This window comes from Lampetra planeri, chromosome 35 (genome assembly GCF_965212315.1).
Source record: "Lampetra planeri chromosome 35, kcLamPlan1.2.h2, whole genome shotgun sequence".
Taxonomy (NCBI): Eukaryota; Metazoa; Chordata; class Hyperoartia; order Petromyzontiformes; family Petromyzontidae; genus Lampetra; species Lampetra planeri.
The window spans coordinates 7,477,719-7,499,689 of NC_136141.1; the positions used below are offsets into that span (position 1 = coordinate 7,477,719).

The window sequence follows — 21,971 nt, forward strand, 5'->3', positions numbered from 1 at the left end:
TGTCAAGATTCATACTCTGATAATATATGCATTGTCTTTGAAGCTGATTGGTCCACACCAGAGACATGTTAATGTATAACGAGTTTAATGGAAAATGAGCCCCGCCGTCGCACATGAGCACCGTCACCGCACTCACGCACAGCAGCTGCGTTAATGGAAGAGATTGGCATGTCAATGTAAACGAGTTTAATGGGAAGATAGCATGTGTGTCAGGAGACAGGGCATAGCGCCACCTCATGGGCAACACAAGCTGCGGCATTGGCTGCTGCACAGTGAGAGGCCAGCGTATCGACGCAAGAGAACCACCGTAACGGTGGCCGTGCCAGTGAGACATACAGCCTATTAAACAGCGAGAGCTACCATTCCATCGAGGCAAAAGGGAGCAGCAGTGGCTATGTTAGTGATACAACGTGCCCTATGGTGTAGTGTTTTGATGAGGGAGTTCTTCTGGGCTGGATGGTGGTGGGAATCAGGCTTTAGATAGGAATATGTGTGGGTGGCTGTCCTGTAGACAGAATGTCCCAACGAGTCATCAGGTCTCTTCTCGATAAAAACATCCAGGAATGGTAGCTTGCCATAATTTTCTACTTCCATGGTGAATTTGATGGATGGGTGTATGGAATTGATGTGGTTAAAACATTGGTCCAGTGCTGTCTGGCCATGTAGCCAGATGACGAACGTGTCATCTACGTATCTTTTCCTCAAGGAAGGACGGAGGGTGGATGTCTGGATGGCATCTGTCTCAAATTTATCCATGAAAACATTTGCTACCACTGGCAATAAGGGAGAACCCATTGGGGTACCTTCATTTTGTTTGTAGAATGTACCATTCCAGGTGAAGTAAGTATTGGTAAGGCAGTGCCTTTTCAAACTTGGTACATCCAGATTCAGTCCTTGTTGTTCTTGTGAAACACAACTGCCAGACACAAAATTGTTCTTATGAACAAAAGCAATATACATTCATAATTATATGAATGATTTACGTAGTGTTATTTAAATATCCTGATGTAACAACAAACACGAATTTAGCTAGATATGATTGAAGATTGTATCTTCAGCTCATTAGCTCACTGTACATTTATATGTTTTTGTTTCTTTAGAAAAAACTGTAATTCTAAATCAAACCTTTTGCCAAAATAAACCAAGGACATCAGAATTACGTAATTTTATTGTTTACGGTTTCACTCGCTGGCCTGGTGGCTCAGCAGCAGAGCGAACAGCTCACAATCAGTAGAAATCCCGATTGGGCTGGGGGGTTGGCTCAGCCGCTTTGTGTGGGAATATCAACAATGGCTGTCCTACGTACAGACCCACTCCCGGCCAAAGGAAAGTGGAGTGTTCACCATTGGCTCAGGGCTGTAAATGACAAATTAGCAGTCGCTCAATTCTCATTTAATCAAGAACTCACTTTGACTTGACTGTTTTCACTGAAATTCTCATAGCTGAGCTTTCATTCCAGATATGGACATGCCGATGTATGTTTGTGCGAGCAAGCATTTTTATATGCTCTAGTCTATACAATAATTCAAAGATAACAAGATTCAGAAATGCTTAGAGCAAAGATATTTTACAAATGTATGTGCATATGTTTCATTTACATACATTCTAAGGAAAGCGCACACACTTAGGACATATATATTAATCAGAGTCAAAGGTCCATTGGTAAATATGATTTTCAAGAGAAAAAACACAGGAAATGCATGAAGTCAACATACATCATGTATTGTTAGGATTGTAAGTAAGGGCATATGCAGGGCATATTTAAGTATTTAGCACACACTTATAATTTTTGAATAATGCCCTATGCCCCTCAATTGTGTGAATGTAGCTTAATATATAAACGGCATAGCCTGAAAAAACCCCAATAGGAGCCTATGCTCCCTTAATGTATACGACTAGAGCTCTGGGTTGTTTATTAGATGTAAATCCACTTGGCAATCATGCACATGTCAATCAGCTTATGGGTGAGGGCCTCGCCACGCCATGCAGGTTGTGGAGGTTATGTGACCCTACTTTACTGTTGCACACTCGAAATGAAGGACGTTGGGCAGGTGCTCCAAATCGAGGGCAAATACATTTATTGTGGTTAATCTGTAGAATGCAACAGCACGTGTGTCACACACAGTAATCTTCACCGAGTCACCATTAACCACGTGACTGGTGTACACGTCCGGTTAATCATCAACCCTGCCAGACCCCCCTCCCCCCCACAGGCCCAACTCAGTCATCACATGCTGGTGTACACACGTGCATTGCACATACGGACTTATTAAAAGAGTGGTCCATTCCTAATGTGCCATACTACCATGCTGGTGAGTGCAAGTTGGTAAAGGAGACAGCATGGCAGCTTCGAAGAAAGTGCATCAATGTATTTGTTCCACTGCCCTCTGCTACTCACCATCTAATCCCACAACCTATAACGACCTGCTGTTTATGGTGGTCTCCCACCCAAGCATTTTACAGCATTATAATATGATACAGAAAGTTACAATGAATGCAATACGTAATTTTTTTTACATTTAAATTCAAACTTTCATGTGAAATTGCGATTTTTCATGAACAAAGGTATGATTAAATGAATATTAATATTTCAGAGATTTATTTTGGGAACTCTTTGAATTTGTATTTCTTTTGGGAACTCTTTGAATTTGTATTTCTTTTTTGGCTATTTTAGAAAATTGTCAATTTGTTGTTGTTGCACAAGTCACGTTGTGTTTAGCTGCTGCAGGCAGTATGATGGGAACATGGATGAGCGAACACAGTGATATAAATTGAAACTGTACCTTTGAATATAAAATTCCAAAATGATGCATTGTATTTTGTTTTCATCTCAGTAACTTTTTAGTGCACTGATACAAAATGTTTGATATTCATGAGAATGTCACGTACATTGGGGATATTTTTCATTTTCACTTATTTTCAATACACCTGCTGCCACGTGGAACGAGGGCCAGCATTCTATCATGGTTAAGGGATTCAATAAGCGGGCCCATAATAATTTATTAGCTGCATAAATTCTGTGCGCATTTTTTGTTAATTTGCAAAAGAAATTCCCACCGAGGTAATCCCTCAAAAGGCAACACAGTGCATCGACGCTGTGCACTGGCATCCTTTGTTCGCCGGCTTGTATCTGGCATGGCATTGTCATATTGGGTGGAGTTTGTGAGGGGGCACGGGGGGGTGACGCCCCACCCAAACGGGACACCTTTAATAATTTATTTTCGGTAGTTTACAATGAAGAAAAAACTCAAATTTATTAATTATATCCACCCACGATTCCTAATGTGAGGGACAAAGCGAATCCCCCCCCACCCCAAATATATAAGTGAAACTCCGCCTATGGGTTTTTGCCACCTGACAAGTGCATGGAATTCAGGACATTCCTACAAGTGGATATCTAAAACGTTTTAAGTAACTTCAACTAGAGGCATTTTTTGTGGTATTTCTCAGAACTGACAACATTGGTGGTATGTTTCATAAATGTATTATTTGTCTGTGTGTATTGCAGGCGATTTGTAAGGAAGCAAATCGTGATGGCCAACACTTTGTTTAAGTGTGCATGCTACCATCCAGAGGAATTCCAGATCATTACCAGCGGCACGGACCGAAAGGTGTGTGCACATCGCTCGTGTTCACACAAAGTTGACAAAAGGTCGTCGTTACAAAAAAAACTTGACAAAATGTCATCATCTTCTTCACCATCATCATTCCACATCATCATCATTATTAAAATGCAGATTCACAATGCAGTGACACTATTGGAGGACAGTGATAAGTGGAGGGAGGAGCTACACACTGCCAACCCTCTGGACAGAGCCTCGCATTTCCATTCTATTCCAAAAGCATCACAAAACTTGCACAACACGCATTCTAAAAAGGCGATATATATTATCCACGAAACTCCAATACCAATAATACAGTTCCAAATCGAAACTGTAAATGAAAATGGTGACTGGGTGGCTCAAGGGACAGATGTGTGAGAAAATTATGAGTCAGCACCAATGGCATTGTGGGTTTGAGTCTCTGGTGGCCAGCCAGTGGTCTAAGCCAAACACAACAATAACTTAGTTTTTTGCTTAGAACAACTTTAAGTGCACTCTGTCTCTCAGCTTTATATCAGTTGATAATTACAGAACAAACCGTTGATTAAACATGAAAGATTATATAAACATCTTGCCTTCAGAGCATTCAGAGCCACTTGAACATATGGAACACAACATATTATTGGGGCAATTCCTTCAGCATTCCACACATTGATCTGTTGTCCGATTGCTTTTCTCGCTGCTTTAGTTCCAATACCGCAGTCGGAAAACAACACGACAAATTGAGAAACAAGATAGCACAGGAATGGGAGATAAAATACTTCCATAGGTGACAAAAAAAATCCAATGCAACTGGTATTGCCCAAACATCCCAATGCAGAAATTACTCAATTTTATATATGGGGACCATTGCTTCCAACTGTGAAAACGTGACAGGAGCCTCCTGATAAAGAGTCTTGAGACACCCTCGCCTATGGTCATGAGCTTTGGGTAATGGCTGAAAGGATGAGATCGCGGATACAAGGGGCCGAAATGAGGTTCCTCCGCAGAGTTGCCGGGCTCCCTCTCCATGATCGAGTGAGGAGCTCGGTAATCCAGGACAAGTCTCAGAGTCGAGCCGCTGCTCCTCCAGATCGAGAAGAGCCAGTTGAGGTGATTCAGGTGCCTTGTAAGGATGCCCCCCGATAGACTCCCCCTGGAACTCTCCCGGGCATGTCCCACTGGGCAAAGACCCCGGGGCTGGCCCAGGATACGCTGGCAGGACAATATCGCTTGGCTGGCCTGGGAACGCCAGGGAAAGGGAGGTCTGGATCGCCCTACTCAACATGCTGCTGCTGGGACCCTCACCAGGACAAGCGGATTGAGAAACGAACGAACAAGACTAATTGAGGCTTCATGGCTAAACCATGGTAGTAATCACAATGTGAACAATACAGATGTGAAGATAACAATGAACCTGGAATGCCGCAAAAACTAAACTTATAACGAAAAGTGGCAACACGCTTGTGCAGCATTTAACATTACAGTGAAACGAGCACATCCTGGAATGTGTCATTGAATTTGATGGGTGTTGAACACAAGGGAAGGAATTCACCACAGTAAGCTGATTGGCTTTTAACATGTGACCCTCTTAGCTCCTCGTCATATTTCCCAGAAATTTTAAAGACTTAAAATGTCCATGTACAACGTGACCAATTGAGTCTATAATTGTTCTTGAAAAAAAGCCAAATGGCATTTGTTTTCATATTTGTGATTTGCGGTATTCCCAGTTATTTACAGAATTCTATAAACGCCTGAATAATAAACTCTGTTAATCGGGCGCTATCAGGCTACAAATTGATCATTTGGAAAATGACGTGTTACCCAAAAACATGTTAATTAATTCGTTGGTATATTAACTGGGGAGGGATAGTTATAACATGTAAGCCAAGAGTAATCTTGTTCCACATGAGGGGCATCCTGGTTCAATTGAAAACATATACCTGTGAATGTGCTTCATGTGCATTAGAGGAGTAACTAATTGTGCACTTGCACACACGTATGTCTGTTAGACAGTGTGGCAATAGTTATGGCGATGCACCACTATGTGTCATACAGCCAGGACACGTTTCACGCTGGAGGTGGGTGGTGATGTGTTGCTGTAGGGGGCCACCAACAAACCATGAGTGGACACCCATAGTAGGGGGTATACGTACAGACATCAGCCTTTATTGTGGGCTATAGACCAAGATGACACCAACTTCCTTGGTGAGACAAATTAGGAAGTACCGTATAGAATTACCACACCGTCACGTGTCAAACTCCAGCCATGCATAGATTAAAGGCAAAGATTCCCTTAGCCTTAACAGACTGTTGGAGCAAATGCTGTTAGCGAGAACCTATGAAGGCCGACACGGCACATGGCCAATAGGTTAAAGAGCACACACACAAACCCACACGTGTCCTAACCGTAACTGTTGGATCAGCTTAGTGATGTAGGCAAGCCATTTAAATGGCCTGTAAACTCAACGAAAAATAACACCAATGTAAAGATTTGGGATTTGGAATTGAATTTTATCACACTCACTCACTCGTGAAATATATGTAACGTCAGGTTTTGTACTTTGGTAATTCCTCATAGAAATGTATGGGCATCCGTAAGAATTGAACAACATATGAATGAAAACTGCAATGACAAGCATGCTTACCACTGGATCACGAGGCTATTCAGTCTCATATTATTTAACAAATTACTTATTTACTACCTATTATTATTACCATTACATTTTGCAAATAACTAAAATGCTGTAATATTTTATTGATGTCGCAGAGAGGCGCTCGAGAGCTCACTCTAGTAGGGTCTAGACTAGATTTGAAGCTTTCGTGACTGCAAGGATTCATATTCTTAGGTTTTTTCGGTAAAGTCACGTATGTAAAAAAAATTTAATTAATAAAAGTAAAATAAAAAAATAAATAAAAAATCACGACATATCTCTGATCGTGTCCGCGAGCACAAGTCAGATCTGAAACACGGCAAAACTGATTCTTCCGCCGTTGCCGATTATTGCTACAACGCTGTGGGCTCTCATGAAATTGTCTTTTCCGAGACCAAGGTGCTCTGCAAACCTCCTGGTTTGCAGAGCACCTTGGTACACACCTTGGTACACGAAGCCATCCAAATATACAAACACAGACATAATTTCAACCGTGATGATGGGTACAAACTTAGTAATCATTGGAAAGATGTTATTATCTTCTTGGTTCTTTCGGTAAAGTCACGTAGAAGGGAAGTAATAAAATAATAAAAATAAAACATAATAAAATTATTCTCACGACGTTTCGGCCACAACCCAAGCAGCCGTCCTCAGGTGAAAACCAGGTCTGTCGAGGCGACAGCGTCTGAATGAAACAGCACACGTGCTTGGAGCATATATATAAGCTGGTTTGGAAGGGGGGAAAAGGGCGCCTTGACAAAAGAATATGCATATCAAGAGGAATTTAGCATATTTATGGGAAATGCAGGTATGTGATTAGTACTACTTATGCCCGTGCATTATGCAGGATTAGCAGCATCAAAGGGAGGGGATATTAACCATGCAAAAAATATTTAACTACACATATTTGGACCATCTTATTTGACAGGCACTATTCTTCAGTTACCGTATAGTTTCTTCTTCTTTTTTCACACACTGGTTTTCCTACTTTAAGTTTTACCACACATATTTGGCAAATCTAGAATTAATCCCAGCAACGTTGCAAAAGTGCTTTTTCATCTACATAACAAAGGCTCAGTCCCATTCACAGCAGCCGCACCTTTACATCAGCCGCACCTTAACAACTCTTAGAACCTCCCAGTTCAACCAGTCTACACAACAAAGACTCATTCCTGGCAGCGGTTTCAGCCTCACCACCTCTACATAACAAAAGGCTCAGTCCCATTTACACACACCTTTACATCAGCCTCACCTTAACAACTCTTTTCAACCAGTCTACACAACAAAGGCTCATTCCTAACAGCGTGCTTCAGCCTCACAATAATAATATCCAGGGCCTACCTTGGCTCCATCCACCCTCAACCAGTATATATACAAAGACTGTTTTCTTGGAATTTCTCTTACTTGATACAGCTATCGTGCTGTGACGGTTCCACCTGAAGACGGAGGCTTGTGTTGCCTCCGAAACGTCGTGATTTTTTATTTTATTTTTATTTCATTAATTTTAATTTTTTACCTACGTAACTTTACCAAAAAACCTAAGAATAGGGTCTAGACTGCCAGCGGTTGCTTGAGCAAGGAAATGTGGGGCACCTCGAGATTGATATTGCTTTTCATCTCTTAATTTCCATCAGTAGGTGTTCATTAAACCTTTACTGCACAACATGTCTACTATGATCACGTAAACTATTCAGAACATCTCCATCCAATGATAACAACTCCGCTCTCATGGAGGGAATATAGGGGGGCGTGAAATGGGTTTGCAAGTGCCTCGGGGAAAGTTTTTGGTCTGTAATGCGTCGCCCTTTGTGTCTGGTGTGCGCGCTTCATAGATCGGGTTCTGGGAGGTGTTTGATGGATCCCCCATCCGCGAGCTGGAGGCCTCGCAGTCTGGATCCATCAACGGCATGGATGTGTCACCTGACGGAGAGTACTTTGTAACAGGTAGAATGTGTCCTGCTCTAGTACTACAAGCACTACATCGCATCCACTCTCTGGAGCAGCAGACACATGCTTAAACGTAGACCATTGCGCATGCCACTGGTTATATTGTACATGTTTATATATTTATATAAGCTACAAAATATTGATTATAGGGGAATATTAGGAAAACAATGCTTATTTATTGAAGCCCTTTTTTGGGTCTGTGTGCCTTGTAAAAAAATATAAATAGTAACAATAATTTATATCAACTAATGCTGTTACGGCTATAATATTTACACATACCAACTCTATTTCCACTACATGTTTGGCTATGACCACGACCGCCATCATAAATCCAATAAACACTTTTCATTCCCCCCGTCTTCAGGTGGAACAGTTACAGCAAAATTACTGTATCAAGTGAAGTGAACTCTAAGATACACGACCTTATATACTGGTTAAGGGGAGCCCATCCTGGCTCCTCCCCCCTCCCCTTAACCAGTATATAAGGTCGTGTATCTTCACTTCACTTGATACAGTAATTTTGCTGTGTCTGTTCCACCTGAAGACGGGGGCTTGTGTTGCCTCCGAGACGTCGTGATTTAATTGATTTGTTTTCGTTTTCCTTTTTTAACTTACGTGACTTTACCGAAAAAACTAAAGAGTATGGATCCTTGCAGCTTCAAATCTAAAATGGACAAATAGGTTGTGATTAATTTAAAATGGCTTTTTAACAAACCCTCACAAAAATAAACAAGGTCATGTGGCCTTCATAAAATCATATTTTGTAGATTACTGCAAACTTTTCATGCACTGAGGTTATGATAACTTTGGTGGAATGACTCTCGGCACAGACTTTATTATTTTTCTCCAATATGCAATTTACAAACTAAATTATTAAAGTAACTGACTTAGCCAGGTCATTGATGTCATTTGTGTAACAAAGTACGGAGTCATAGGTTTCAATCTTGTGAATTCTTGTGAACTAAATACGTAATTTCCTGTAGCAATGTGGTGATGTTACTCCAGCAACCAAGAAGTGCAACAACACAACCACTAGTCTCTCTTGCCCAGCACTGGGAGCTTATGTAATTAGTTATGTGCAGGGTTAACAATTGCTGTGGAAGTTGACAAGAGTACATTCTGGAAATTGTGTAACAGAGACCAAAGATCGTGATGAAGCAAAGTGGTTAGTATGATGCAAAAGAAGTTCAACATATACAAAACATACAATCCAATAAGATAACATTTGGATGTATATAGCAACTAAATGTGACCATCCCATGAGGTGCTGTTCGGAACAGTGGTAGATGGGCACCCTGCAGATACGAGGCCTATTTATTTACTTACTTTGCACAGAGAATGAGTCATAGGCAGAGCAAAAGAGGAAGTCAAGAGCACAGATGGTCCAGGGAAGAAGGTTCCAGAGTGTGAGGACAGCAGAAACAAGTATAACCCGTAAAAACAAAGTTTTTCACTATAAATCCTTTATATGCGTGGCGGCTAGAGTCCTCTCGTCCTCTGGCTTGAGATGGCTGCCACCTATGGGTCAGATGATTGCATGGCACCATTAAGCAATTGGTAATTAAATATAATATTTTTGTCCTAAAAAGTGTAAAATTTTGGAAAAAAATGTTCACGAACATTAATTGTCACGCACAACGAGTCTGTGTGGAAAATGTCAGCTCGATTGGATCACGGGAAGTGGGTTAAAAAACGACCGAAAGATTTGCACGGTCGTAAGCAAGCAAGCAAGCGCGCAAGTGAACTTAATAAAAATTAACCCGTAAAAACATAGTTTTTCACTATAAATCCTTTATATGCGTGGCGGCTAGAGTCCTCTCGTCCTCTGGCTTGAGATGGCTGCCACCTATGGGGCAGATGATTGTCTGGCAGCATTAAGCAATTGGTAATTAAATATTTTAAAAAAATGCCCTAAACAGTGTAAAATTTTGGGAAAATTTTTTTACGAAAATTAATTGTCACGCACAACGAGTCTGTGTGCAAAATGTCAACTCGATTGGATCACGGGAAGTGGGTTAAAAAACGACTGAAAGATTTGCACGGTCGTAAACAAGCAAGCAAGCACGCAAGCACGCAAGCGAACTTAATATAAAGGATTTAATAAAGGATTTAAAAAAGAGAAATTGGGGTGGTACTCATCTCTTGTTTACATCTCTGAGCCAGCAGATGGAATTCCACATCTCCGTTGTGGGAGGTAGATCTCATGCAAAGGACAAACATTGTTTACTTCCCACAAAATGGTGCTCATTTTATTGACCCCAAAAGGTATGAGAAAAAAACAACGACGTTTCGATCGCAACACAAGCAATCGTCATCAGGTCGAAAAAATGGGGGGGAAACACTAAAAAACAAGCTGTTTTAAAGGTTTAAAAAGGGCGTATCCCCGGCGTTCTGGTATCAGAACGAAGTGGGTGGGGCACAAGTGCCCTGGAGCCTGCGCAACCGCAATGGTTATGTTAATGTGAAATCGGAAACAGGAGAGGGGGCGTCACATGAGACGTGGAGAAATTAACCACTTGTTGTATGCAGGGGCGACACGGCAGGAACTGGGATTGCTTGTCCCATCTTGGTAAGATAAAACTAACATCGGAATGTGACAAGATGGAACCATCACAGCCAGTTATGATTTAAACTGGTTGATGACGTCCTTCCAATGATTTCTGAGTTTGTACCCATGCTCTCGGTTGAAATTGTGTTTGTGTCTGTATATATGGATGGCTTCATGAACGAATCTTTGGTGATAGCCTTTTGCTCACGAACACGGTCCGAAACATGTCGCTTAGTTTCCCTAATGTAACTACTGCCGCAGACACAGCTTAGTTTTTTTTCCACCTGATGACGATCGCTTGTGTTGTGATCGAAACGTCGTAGGTTTTTCGTTTATTTCATTATTTTTTGACCTACGTGACTTTACCGAAAGACCCAAAGAATATGAATTCCTGCAGTCACGAAAGCTTTAAGTCAAGATGTATGAGAGCCTAATTAGGATTTCCCATTTTGAGCCATGCATTATAGTCACTGTGCCACCTGGCCAGATTAAGTAATAATTATTATAATAATGCTTACCCTTTGGTTCTTTTGATAAACTCACGTAGGTATAAAAAATAAAAAAAATCACGACGTTTCGGGCGCAACACAAGCGTCCGTCATCAGGTGGGAAAGCATGGCCTGCTGCTGATGCAGACTGTTTTAAATGCTCTATTTACCTAGAAAAACCTCAATATTATCTGAAACTATCATACATGTCCTGCTCGGAATTTTGTAAAGTTTTTTTCTTAGTATATTCGCATCACTGATAGATCATTAACGGAACAAGACACGTCGCTTTTTAGTCTCGAATGGGCAAAAAAATAACTGTCCAGATGCCAAAAGCAAAAAATGTGCGACAATTGGTCAGAGCAAAATAACATTTATTGGCCGTAGGGCTGAATATGTAAATAAGTGTCAACTCATCTTAACACGACGATTTTGTACCCAAAGGTGGTGATGACAAGCTCATCAAAGTGTGGAGCTACAACGATGGGGACGTGACGTTCGTTGGCAAGGGGCATAGCGGCAACGTGACTCGTCTGTGCATCTGCCCCAACCGCTGGCACATCTTGAGTGTCAGTACCGATGGCGCCATCCTGCGCTGGCGCTACCCACACTCGTCCGCCTGATGCGCTCCCATCCTCCGCACATGAACACACTGAGCAGCCAACTTCACACACTTACAAATGAAGGCGAGTCAAGTACTCCGTTACGTAAATTAAGTGCTGATGATTCTCTTGAGGTATTTACTGTGTTAATGAAGAAGCCATACAACACACTTGGAATGGCAGAATGGAAGAGTTGTAACAAAAATAAAACAAATATTTGCCATTCTAGCATAACCTATTCATATAAGATGGATTTGATGTCTCATATCATAGCAGAATAATTTTTTCCACGTGGGCAGGAATTCAAGTTCTGGTTCACGTTAATGTAGCTCATCCCTCCATTGTCAGTGGTATAAGCAGCCCGTGTGGTGATTCACACTTGGTAAGAAGTCTGCACTCTGCAGTGGCCACCAAAAATTCAGGAATAAAAACGTAATTTCTGCTAGTAGAAATGCACATCATTCATTGATTGTGATAGTGTTGGAAAATGTTTGGCAATAATCTATATATATCTCAGTATACCAAGAACATGTTTAGTCTCTCATTTAGTTGCAGTGAACAATGGAACACAAGATTTTTCCTGTTGAATTAAGGGCTGTTGGGGACACTGTCCCTTGACCTGTTCAGAGACGTTAACGACGCATGGCCAGTGTGGAATGCCTCTCTATTGACACCTGTATACATGTTGTCCACCTGTCCAGGAACATTTGGGAGCATTTGGCACTACAAAAATATATGTATCTCTGGGACTTCCAACAGAAACTCCCGGTTGAGAACCCCTGTGTTAGGGGCCACACGAATGCTGATCACGTTCATTTGGTCTGACCCAAGAGGTATAGCCATAAATAGGCCACTAAAATAATGAGGAGGAATTATAGCAACTTTTTATTTCAAATCCTCTGCATATTTCCCACCAATACAGAGCGGTTGCTCACAAAATTTCAATCACCTATTGAAAATGAAGTAAGAGGGTCAGAAATCAGTGAGGCTCCTATACAAAGGATAACCCTGGATAGTAATTACTGATTGCTCCATATGGCCTGAAACACTTTATCCTCCCCGTAACAGCTTAGTTATATTAATAGAGTTAATCGACTAACTTCTAGGAAGTCACCACTCTCCTCGCCCCTGTCCCTTTGATACGTTTTTTTAAAGTGTCCCCAACCATGTATGAAGAGTCCTCTACATTAGCTATGGCAAGACCGATTTAAAGCTTTCGTGACTGCAGGGATTCATCTTCTTGGTTCTTTCGGTAAAGTCACGTAGAAGGGAAAAAATAAAATAATAAAAATAAAACATAATAAAATAATTGTCACGACGTTTCGGCCACAACGCAAGCAGCCGTCCTCAGGTGAAGAACAGTTGTGGCCGAAACGTCGTGAGAATTATTTTATTATGTTTTATTTTTATTATTTTATTATTTCCCTTCTACGTGACTTTACCGAAAAAACCAAGAAGATATGGCAAGACCATTGTAGGCATAACAACGGGTTATTGTGAGTGCATAATTTGAAGCAGGACAGTTTACATGCTCAAAAAACGTACAAGATCATTTACACATAGTTTACATTTGGGTTCGATCAAAATAGTGATATTCCTGGACGCGTTTTTCATTATAATTCATTTTGTTAAATATCAGCTCAAAAAATATATTACGTAAGATTGTGGGTGAAGCGGTGGTTCTTTGGTTTTCGCCCTGACCTAATGTACCCAGAGACTTGAGCTCAATCCTCGGCCATGACTAACAGCATTTCACCAACCCGCACTGAAGTGTAGTCAAAGAGCCCTTTATGACTGGCCTGGCATGTGGAGTCTTTCATCCAGCACGCGATTGACAATTGGCTTTAACATTTTGACTCCTACACAAGATTCATGAAATTATATACTTGGCTCAGAAAAGTGTAATCATCCATAAGGTCTAACTGCAAATAATGGTGGTCATGGGAAAAAGTTAAATGACCCATATTTCCAGGTTTTAATTAAGTTGTTTTATTTTGCAGTTCTCTGTGTTGTACATACATATGTTGTACGTACATATGTACAAAATAATCTTCCACTCAGTGTAAAAAAGTTGTATGAAGTTAAGGTGGAATAGTGGCCCAAAATTCAGAGAAACGCCATATTTTCCAGCTGATAAGTCAGTGAAATTCGGTCGTTTGATAATTTCTCCACAAAAAATAAGCCAATGCCTGCCCTGTGACTTTGATCCCATCCGTGAAGTACTCCTTAAGTTATAAGCAACATATTTGTTGGAGTATTGCTTCACACTAACACGAGGGTTGTCTTTATAATTGCAGTCTTTATTTTATAAAGCACCTTTCATATCGGAATATCTCAAAGCACTGTACGTAAAAAAATACACTCACAAGCAGATACAATCCAATGGAAATAATTTTTAAAATATTATAATAATAATAAAGATACGTTAAAGAAGAAACTGTGATTAAGCCAATAATAATAATTACACTATCGTAGTCCAAGTTAAAATCAAGCTACAGGAAGAGCCTATCAGTAAAACAAAGGTTTTCAAGATAGATTTAAAAGTAATAATCTTCACAATTTCTTGATATAGGTAGGGATTGCATTCCACAGTCTTAGTGCATAGCAGCAGAATGCACATTCACTCAGAATGTACGATGTTTTGCAAGTCCCGCCGTAACACAGTTTAACCGTTCACAAGTTACTTGCCTTCGAGGTTCACTTTACCGTGACACCACTGTACCACACCTCCTGTTGGATTTGTGATGATGCAAAGTACAACCTCATTTCCACACTTGCTTGTAGTAAAATACCAATAGGAATAAAGAATAACGCACATATTTAACTGTGGTATATACGTCCCTAACAGCTAACAAGTTTTCAATTATCTTTTATTTGGTTCGCGGGTTGTGAGTTGCATTCAGGACGTGTTTGTTATTCGAATATGCAAAATAACATCGAAAAGGGAATTGCACACGTACAAGTGAAATTTACAAATACTTTAAACATTTAAAAATTGCCTTTTTAATCAATGGCATTTGGTTAAAAGTATTGCATATTTAACCTTTATGATTCAAAAGGGAAGATACGTGAATGTATAAACAATGATAACCCAACACATAGAATTTTAAGTTGACATTTGAAAATATGCTTTTAAGCAACTAATCCGTGAAAAAGTGCAAATTTTAAAGGCGCTATACAGTACTTGTGGAGTGTGTAGTGCAGAGTAAATTGTTAGATTCAATAAAGTATTCTTGGAAAACCCACAGAAAGGGACAGTGTTTCCGTGTACCTACAAACTTCTTTCCCTTCGTGTATTTGCATATATCCTGTTCCCGTCTACGCTTTCGTTAGACATCACTCCGCCACATTGAAAGTGAAGAATCTATATAAATGTTAATATCCCACTTGACAGTGCTTGACATAAATCTAAATTACGAGTGGTAAAAAAAAATACCTATGGAAACGTTTAATATGATTAACTGGGCAAATCAGTCCATTTAAGTTCCTTCATTTGTTACATTCATAGATTTATTCCCTTTTTTTCGGGCAGGTGTCTCACATGGAGCTACACGCAGCTCGATTGATATGCACACTCTACGGCCTACAATGCACAATTATTGTGCCGTCTTTTGTGGATGTGTGTTTTCTGTGCACTGGTTGGCGCAATGCACTATGAACACGGCGGCCCGAATTCGATTCCCGCTCTCGACTAACAACAGTGATGAATATCTGAGCCGGTCGCCGGGCCTCACCTAGGTCGGCTCAGCCTCAAATGAATACTTGTTGTGATGTGTAAACATCAGCATGCGGGGGACAAAGGCAGTTGGGCATGGTTCTAACGACACCACCCCATCGTGTGCCCTTCTGTCCTTTGTAGGTGCTCGCTATCAGCACTTGCCCCAACAGTCTGTTAATGCTACATGGGGGATATGTTCCTTTGTGCACATACACGTGTTTGTAATAGTGATGTAACTAATTCATCCCATGGCAAATTAGTGAATTTTGTGACTTGGCATCACAATTAAATCCAGGAATCTATTATATTTTTACTTTGTGGTGAATATTATCTCCCCTGTGGGTGTATGTGAACCCATTGACAACAAAGATTAATTTAATTCACATAATCACGATTCGAAGCATGCATCGTAAGCTTAAGAATAGATATTAATTGGTGCATTCGTTACACCCCTCGTGTGTATTGTTTTTTTTTGTCTGAAGGTCGGCCCCCACCTGAGCGATCAGTTGCACAATTTGATTACATGCAACTGGGATAAATAGTTCTGGGACGAATCGCTCTCACAAAAAGACAACAACTCAGGGCTGCTAGAAGCCGCAGCCAAACAACGAGACAGCCACGCGGTGAGCCGGCGCCAACAATTGCCCAAGCTCTGTGGTCCTCTACGTATTAAGGTGTTATTGCCCAATTAATGAGTGCTTACATGTGGGTGGAAACCGGAGCACCCAGAGAAAATCCACGTGTGTGAGGGGGAAACACTCTATCCCATACAGACGGAAACAGGTGGAGTCCACATGTTTGCTGTCCTGAATTCTCGAATGCCAGGGTGTGGCTTAACACGTAGGCTTTTGCGACTAATATCTATAATAGAGGTTTTTTGGTTTACATAACATAAATATGATGGGTCATTAACCGTAACGGCCAATTAGCAAGGTTTGACACCTAAACAAAACATGCCCATTAGTTACTAGTTACTAGTTCAGCACACCGGTGTGTTGGGAGAGCAAACCCACAACATTGCTAATTGGATGTGTCGGGTGGTGGCGGGTTTAATGACACATTGATACTTATGCAATTTAATCCAAAAAACCTCTAACAGGGTATGACACGATAATTGTTTTTTTTACCCTTCCATCTGGCAACAAAACTGACACCTTTTTTACAAGGAATCATGGTTACATAGACCACAATACCTGCAGTCATAATGCAAACAAAAACATAACTCTGATAATACCTGCAGTCATAATGCAAACAAAAACATAACTCTGATAATGAGTTATGTTTTTGTTTGCATTATGACTGCAGGTATTGTGGTCTATGTAAACATGACTCCTTGTAAAAAAGGTGTCAGTTTTGTTGCCAGATAGAAGGGTAAAAAACCAATTATCATATTTTTACTGGCAAATGAGGTTCCAATGGTGTAAAAGGGTATATGACACATTGACGCCGACGGGAAGGAAGTTTGCATTTGTGCTATCCACCAACCCTAGTCTCCACAGTGCTGGATTACAGGCCACGTGCATAGCCACCACCACCTGGCTATATCAGCTGGCAATGATGAAGTTGCGCATTTTCGGGAGGGATGTAGTTGCGCACCTGATGTGGATGGCGCCTTTAGATCAATGACGGCACAACTTGCATTGTCCATTATCACACATGGACTTGTGAGCCATGGCAATGGCTTTCATATTGAGTAATTGAGGCCTCTGTGGTTCGGCTAACCATTAATCAAGCATTCTCTTCTTTGATGCCTGCTCTAATTGGGGAGGCCTTCCATGAGAAGCAGAGTTGAGGACAACTCCTGAAAAGGTTTATTTTTACGTGAAAATTTTGCACCATACTTTGAAAATGAGATTACAATGTGTTTTTTTTATTGTGTTGGTTTGAAACCCGTGCAAAATCCTGCCAATACTATACTGGCTCTCCGTTGTTTTTACTAGCATTTCACAAGCACAAAGACACACTATGTGCAATCACGGAGCATGTTTTAAAACATCTCATTGCATTTTCATCCAAAAATCAATGCTGACGCTAAAAGCAATGATTTCTACCCCATGCAATCTAGTTCCAGCACATATCTAGTTATGTTTTTACACTTACTCGTAGTTCGATTTTATTTTTATTTCCTTTATAGAAAAAAAAATCCACTTACAAACCAGAAGTTTCCGCTCTTGGTAAAAAAAAGCGACCCTGAATTTTCCTATAACTGTTGGAAGCCCTGTCTTGCATTTCTCAGAATTGGCATCACAAGCCACAGCGACCACTTCCACCCACACGTACTTCTGCATTTACACTGCTGTTTGTGAAACGCAGGCATGTCACTTCCTGCTCAGATGGACAACTAAAAATTCCATCGCTCTGGTGTCTTCTCCAGTAGGAAAGCGTAGGGACACCTGCAACAAAGTAACGGCGCTCGCCCAGTCGACGCACTTATTGTCCACTTCCGATTAGCACGGTTGGGTACATACGATACAAAAGAAGTTCAACGTACATACATACATTGGGTGGGTAAGTGGATGGGTGGTTGAGTGGGTAAGTGTGTGAGGAGGTGAGTGGGTGAGTGAGAATGGGAGTGGGTGAGTGAGTGATCGGTGTGTTGCCCTTCCCCCGCACCTCCGATTCGCACGGTTGCCTACGTACGGTGCAAAAGAAGTTCAACGTCCACACCATTGTCTAAAAGCTTGTGTTTTGATTCTCCACTGTGCTCCGTGATTCCAGTGTCAGTATAGACACCCTTTAGGGGTGGGGGAGTGGACAGTGACACAGTGGTTAGCGTGCTGTGCTCTGAACCCAGTGACTCAAGTTTGATTTCCGGCCAGGGCTAACATCAGTGATGAGTGATAGCAGAATTGGTGCTGTCATAACCCCCCCCCCCACACACATTGCGCCCCCTCTACCCCACCCCCTTCACTAATCCGCACTGAGCAATGTGAAGGATGTAAAAAAAACAATGACCTCAACAGGTTTAAGGGAGGCAGTTATATATTTATATATATATTTTAAAGTGCCCATTCAAACACTAAACAAATCATAAAGGAACATGTTGATTAATGTCATCTGTTTGTATCATTGTTATTGATATACTACTGGCTACAACTGAGCACTTGCAAAGTCAAGTTTTAGTTATAAACTATTTCCTTTGCATGTTCCATAACAAAATTGAGTAAGGATGCTGTCCCAGGATAGTGAAAAAAAGTCCATAAAAGTATGTAAGAATGCTGATCGACTTTAATTACAATGTAAGGAGCCCAAGAGATTTTGTTTGAACGATGTGTTAACTATGAGCATTTGCAAACATTTTGTTTCTCAATGGTCTAATGTCACCCAATCAATGGCAAATTAATGTGCAAAGGGTATTTCCATGTGGAAGTTTACACGTAATTTGTGTTGCAAATCTACGGTCAAATAACATTAGTTTCACCTATTACCTCTACTTGCACACCAATGTGCCATCCACTGACTCAAAGAGCAAATACATTGAGGTGCATGATGCATCGTCTGTGGGGCTATGGTGTGCGCGCATGTGAACCAAGGTTATCCTTCATCGCAATGTGATTTGTATCCGATTGAAACCCAATCATTGCATAATTTACACATTCCATCAATGATGGAGAGTACCCACACAAGTTTTCTAATCGGAAGTGGGATTTGGTGATTCGCTCACGAGTGAAACTTGGGCATGACCTCGCAAGCAATTTTGATATGTGATGCCAGCAAGTCAGCCCATTGCTAGAATTACGAAGTAATGAGCAGGTTGTATTTGTTACTATTTGTTACTATACTCAATATTTATTGAGAACACCATTGCAAAGAAGCCATTTAAGATGTTCACTTGATGAAATACACCACCACACGTCTATTTTTTGGATGTCACTAACACCGGTGTGAAATATGCTCCGGCATTACAGACGCAAAAGGGCAGAACATAATATGCAAAAATCAATTCGATTAAGATTCAATTGCATTTGTATAAACGGGAGAATTCAAGAGACGCGGATAGTCTCATTTCTAGAGTTACCTGGGTCACCAAAAATGACGAAAGGAATCAAATACAGTAAGGCAATGAAGCAAAGAGAAAGCAACAACAACGAAACAGAATTTGTGCTATGAAGAAGGGCCATTGCCTAAAACGTCGTTTATTTTGTATTTTTTTTACTTTTAAGGCCACAGTGGCGAGATTTTAACTACCTTGCCTAGTATACAAGAGGTTGTGGATTCGATCCCGACCCTGATGCCTATATATTTGGAGTGTCTGTGTCTCTCCCCGTGGTCGCGTGGATTTTGCTCCGGGTCCTCCGGTTTTTCCCTCCACATTTAGAATCAACACACGTTTAGAGTATTTGTCAGCTATATAAGCGACTTCGTTGAGCTATCATTTGTGGCCAGGTCGCTTATAAAAAAAGAGCTACATAGCTCAGTGGGCTTTACCTGGTAAAATAAATAATAAAAATAGTTTCAAGTTTTTCAATAGTTTTAATAAGCTTTAAAGCTGTTGAATGCTGTTTAATATACATTTTCAAGTATTTAACATATGTAAATATGAAGTCATTCTCTGGAGGGTGAGGCAAGAGTTGGACAAGGGTAGTGTGCCAGGGAAGACAAGGCAAGATTTGTAAATTGCGTTTTGCCTGCTCATGGGAAGGGGTGGAATTTCCAACACGAGTTCCCCATTTTACACTCTTGCTCATACTAATTAATGAGTAAACAATACATAATTAAAGAGCAAAAAATATGGTTTGTTGCTCGTTGCATATTAGTGGCTTTTAAATTATTGAAATATGTGTAATCCTCGTCTAGCCTCACTTTTGACAGACACCGGATTGACGCCACACACACTGACGTGTCATCTGGATAGCCACATATCATCTGGATCGTGACTATTACTGGTTAGGCTTGGTGACGAGCCACTCGCTTGAACACGTCTCCAAGATAGGATTTTGCTTTATTATGTTCAACAAATCCGTCACCGTGGCATCTGCCAATCTCCCAACTGTAACCGGAGCCCCGCGACGTCTGACCCTGATCCCTTTGGAATGCTCCTCCTCTATCGTCAGATTTTCAGAAGCTGAGTAAAATTTGAGCCTGGTTAGCGCAGCACTTGTGTTTGGGTCACAAACCACGTGGCAAGAGACGGTTGCAATAGGTGTCGTGGGCAGTAGAGGGCAGTGCAGCGAAATCCATTGTCATTCTGCACTAACCCTCCAGCATTCACCACCCTCCCCGTGGATTGTGTGTGTACCATGCGACGTTGTAGTGGACGGTTTGAATTATTTTAACTTATCTGAATTGTGCGTCGGCTATGACGAAGGCGCGAGAGCTGCGTCTCCTCGAGTTAAAGTGCCCAGTTGTGGTGTCCCTGCGCAATACAGAGAGAGGGTGGCTTTTGTGGAAAATTGGTCTTTGTTGTCGCCGTCAAAAATGCTTGGATGGTGTGATCTGATTGGGCGGTGTTACCGTGCAGGGAAGACAAGGCAAGATTTCTAAACTGTGTCTTTCTGGCTCATGGGAGAGAAGTTGGAGTTTCCAACTCTTGTTTGTTATCGCATGAGTTCCCCCTTTGCATGCTTGTTGGTATGATAATGCAAATGGGGCCCTGCCTCATGCACTGCTGTTTCTCTGTCCAACGGCAGAGGGGAGCAGGGAAGGGTATGGCCATCATCTGCTAAGTTTGCAGGCTATTGTACAAGAAACAAAGAATCCGTCTTGATTCATTATTGAGTTGTGGGTGCGATCGCGTAAGCAAAATGTGTGTCGTTTTCCATCCGCCACCCAACACAGCCAATTAATGACATTGTCTCGTGATGAACAAATGTGCCAGTTTATTCCTGCTTCAGCACCACCCAGTGTGTTGGAGAGCAACCCAAAGCCACATTTAACAATTGGGTACGAAATGTTTGACAATTGTTACAACCAACATCATCAAGCAGTTGTCAATACGTCTCCAACTTGGGTATGTTCTCCAATCCGTATGCTCCTCTTTCTGGCTCCGAGTGCCTCGCCTATTCACGGTAATAAATAAATTAAGCACGTGGCCTATATCTGCATCGTCTGAATGCTCACCGGCTGTTGTTATGAGGGTTTTTTTAATCTCTGGGCACTGTGATGTCTGCTCCCAACGTAACTTTCACAAACTACAAATTACTTTTGAAAAATAAACTTGAAAGCTCAGTGAACTTCTCTAGCCAGCAGGTAAATTGTCACACAGCACTTATGGTATTATTGTTGTACATGTACGGTTGGATTCGCTTCCTTGATGAAAGAGCTGAAGCAATGTTGCTTCACAACTCATCCTCGGGTTATGTGTGGGGTCGCATCATCTAAGTTGCCACCAGGCACTGACATTAGTAGCTGGGGTGTGGCTTGCTGATGGGCCCTTATGAGCGTGAAACGCATCTGTTTCTCCAATCATGTTGCTAACAATTTAATATTGTCT

General features: G+C 41.2%; 1 protein-coding gene across 1 annotated transcript in view; it reads left to right on the plus strand.

Annotated features, from left to right (window-relative positions):
- Positions 1 to 15,073, plus strand: part of CFAP52 (cilia and flagella associated protein 52) — a 76,494-nt gene extending 61,421 nt beyond the window's left edge. Inside the window, exons 12-14 of the mRNA XM_078611113.1 lie at positions 3,509 to 3,611; positions 8,068 to 8,179; positions 11,663 to 15,073. Coding sequence (XP_078467239.1) covers positions 3,509 to 3,611; positions 8,068 to 8,179; positions 11,663 to 11,841 — 394 coding nt within the window. The 3' untranslated portion in view covers positions 11,842 to 15,073. The remainder of the gene's footprint in view (positions 1 to 3,508; positions 3,612 to 8,067; positions 8,180 to 11,662) is intronic.
- The last annotated feature ends 6,898 nt before the right edge of the window (positions 15,074 to 21,971 follow it).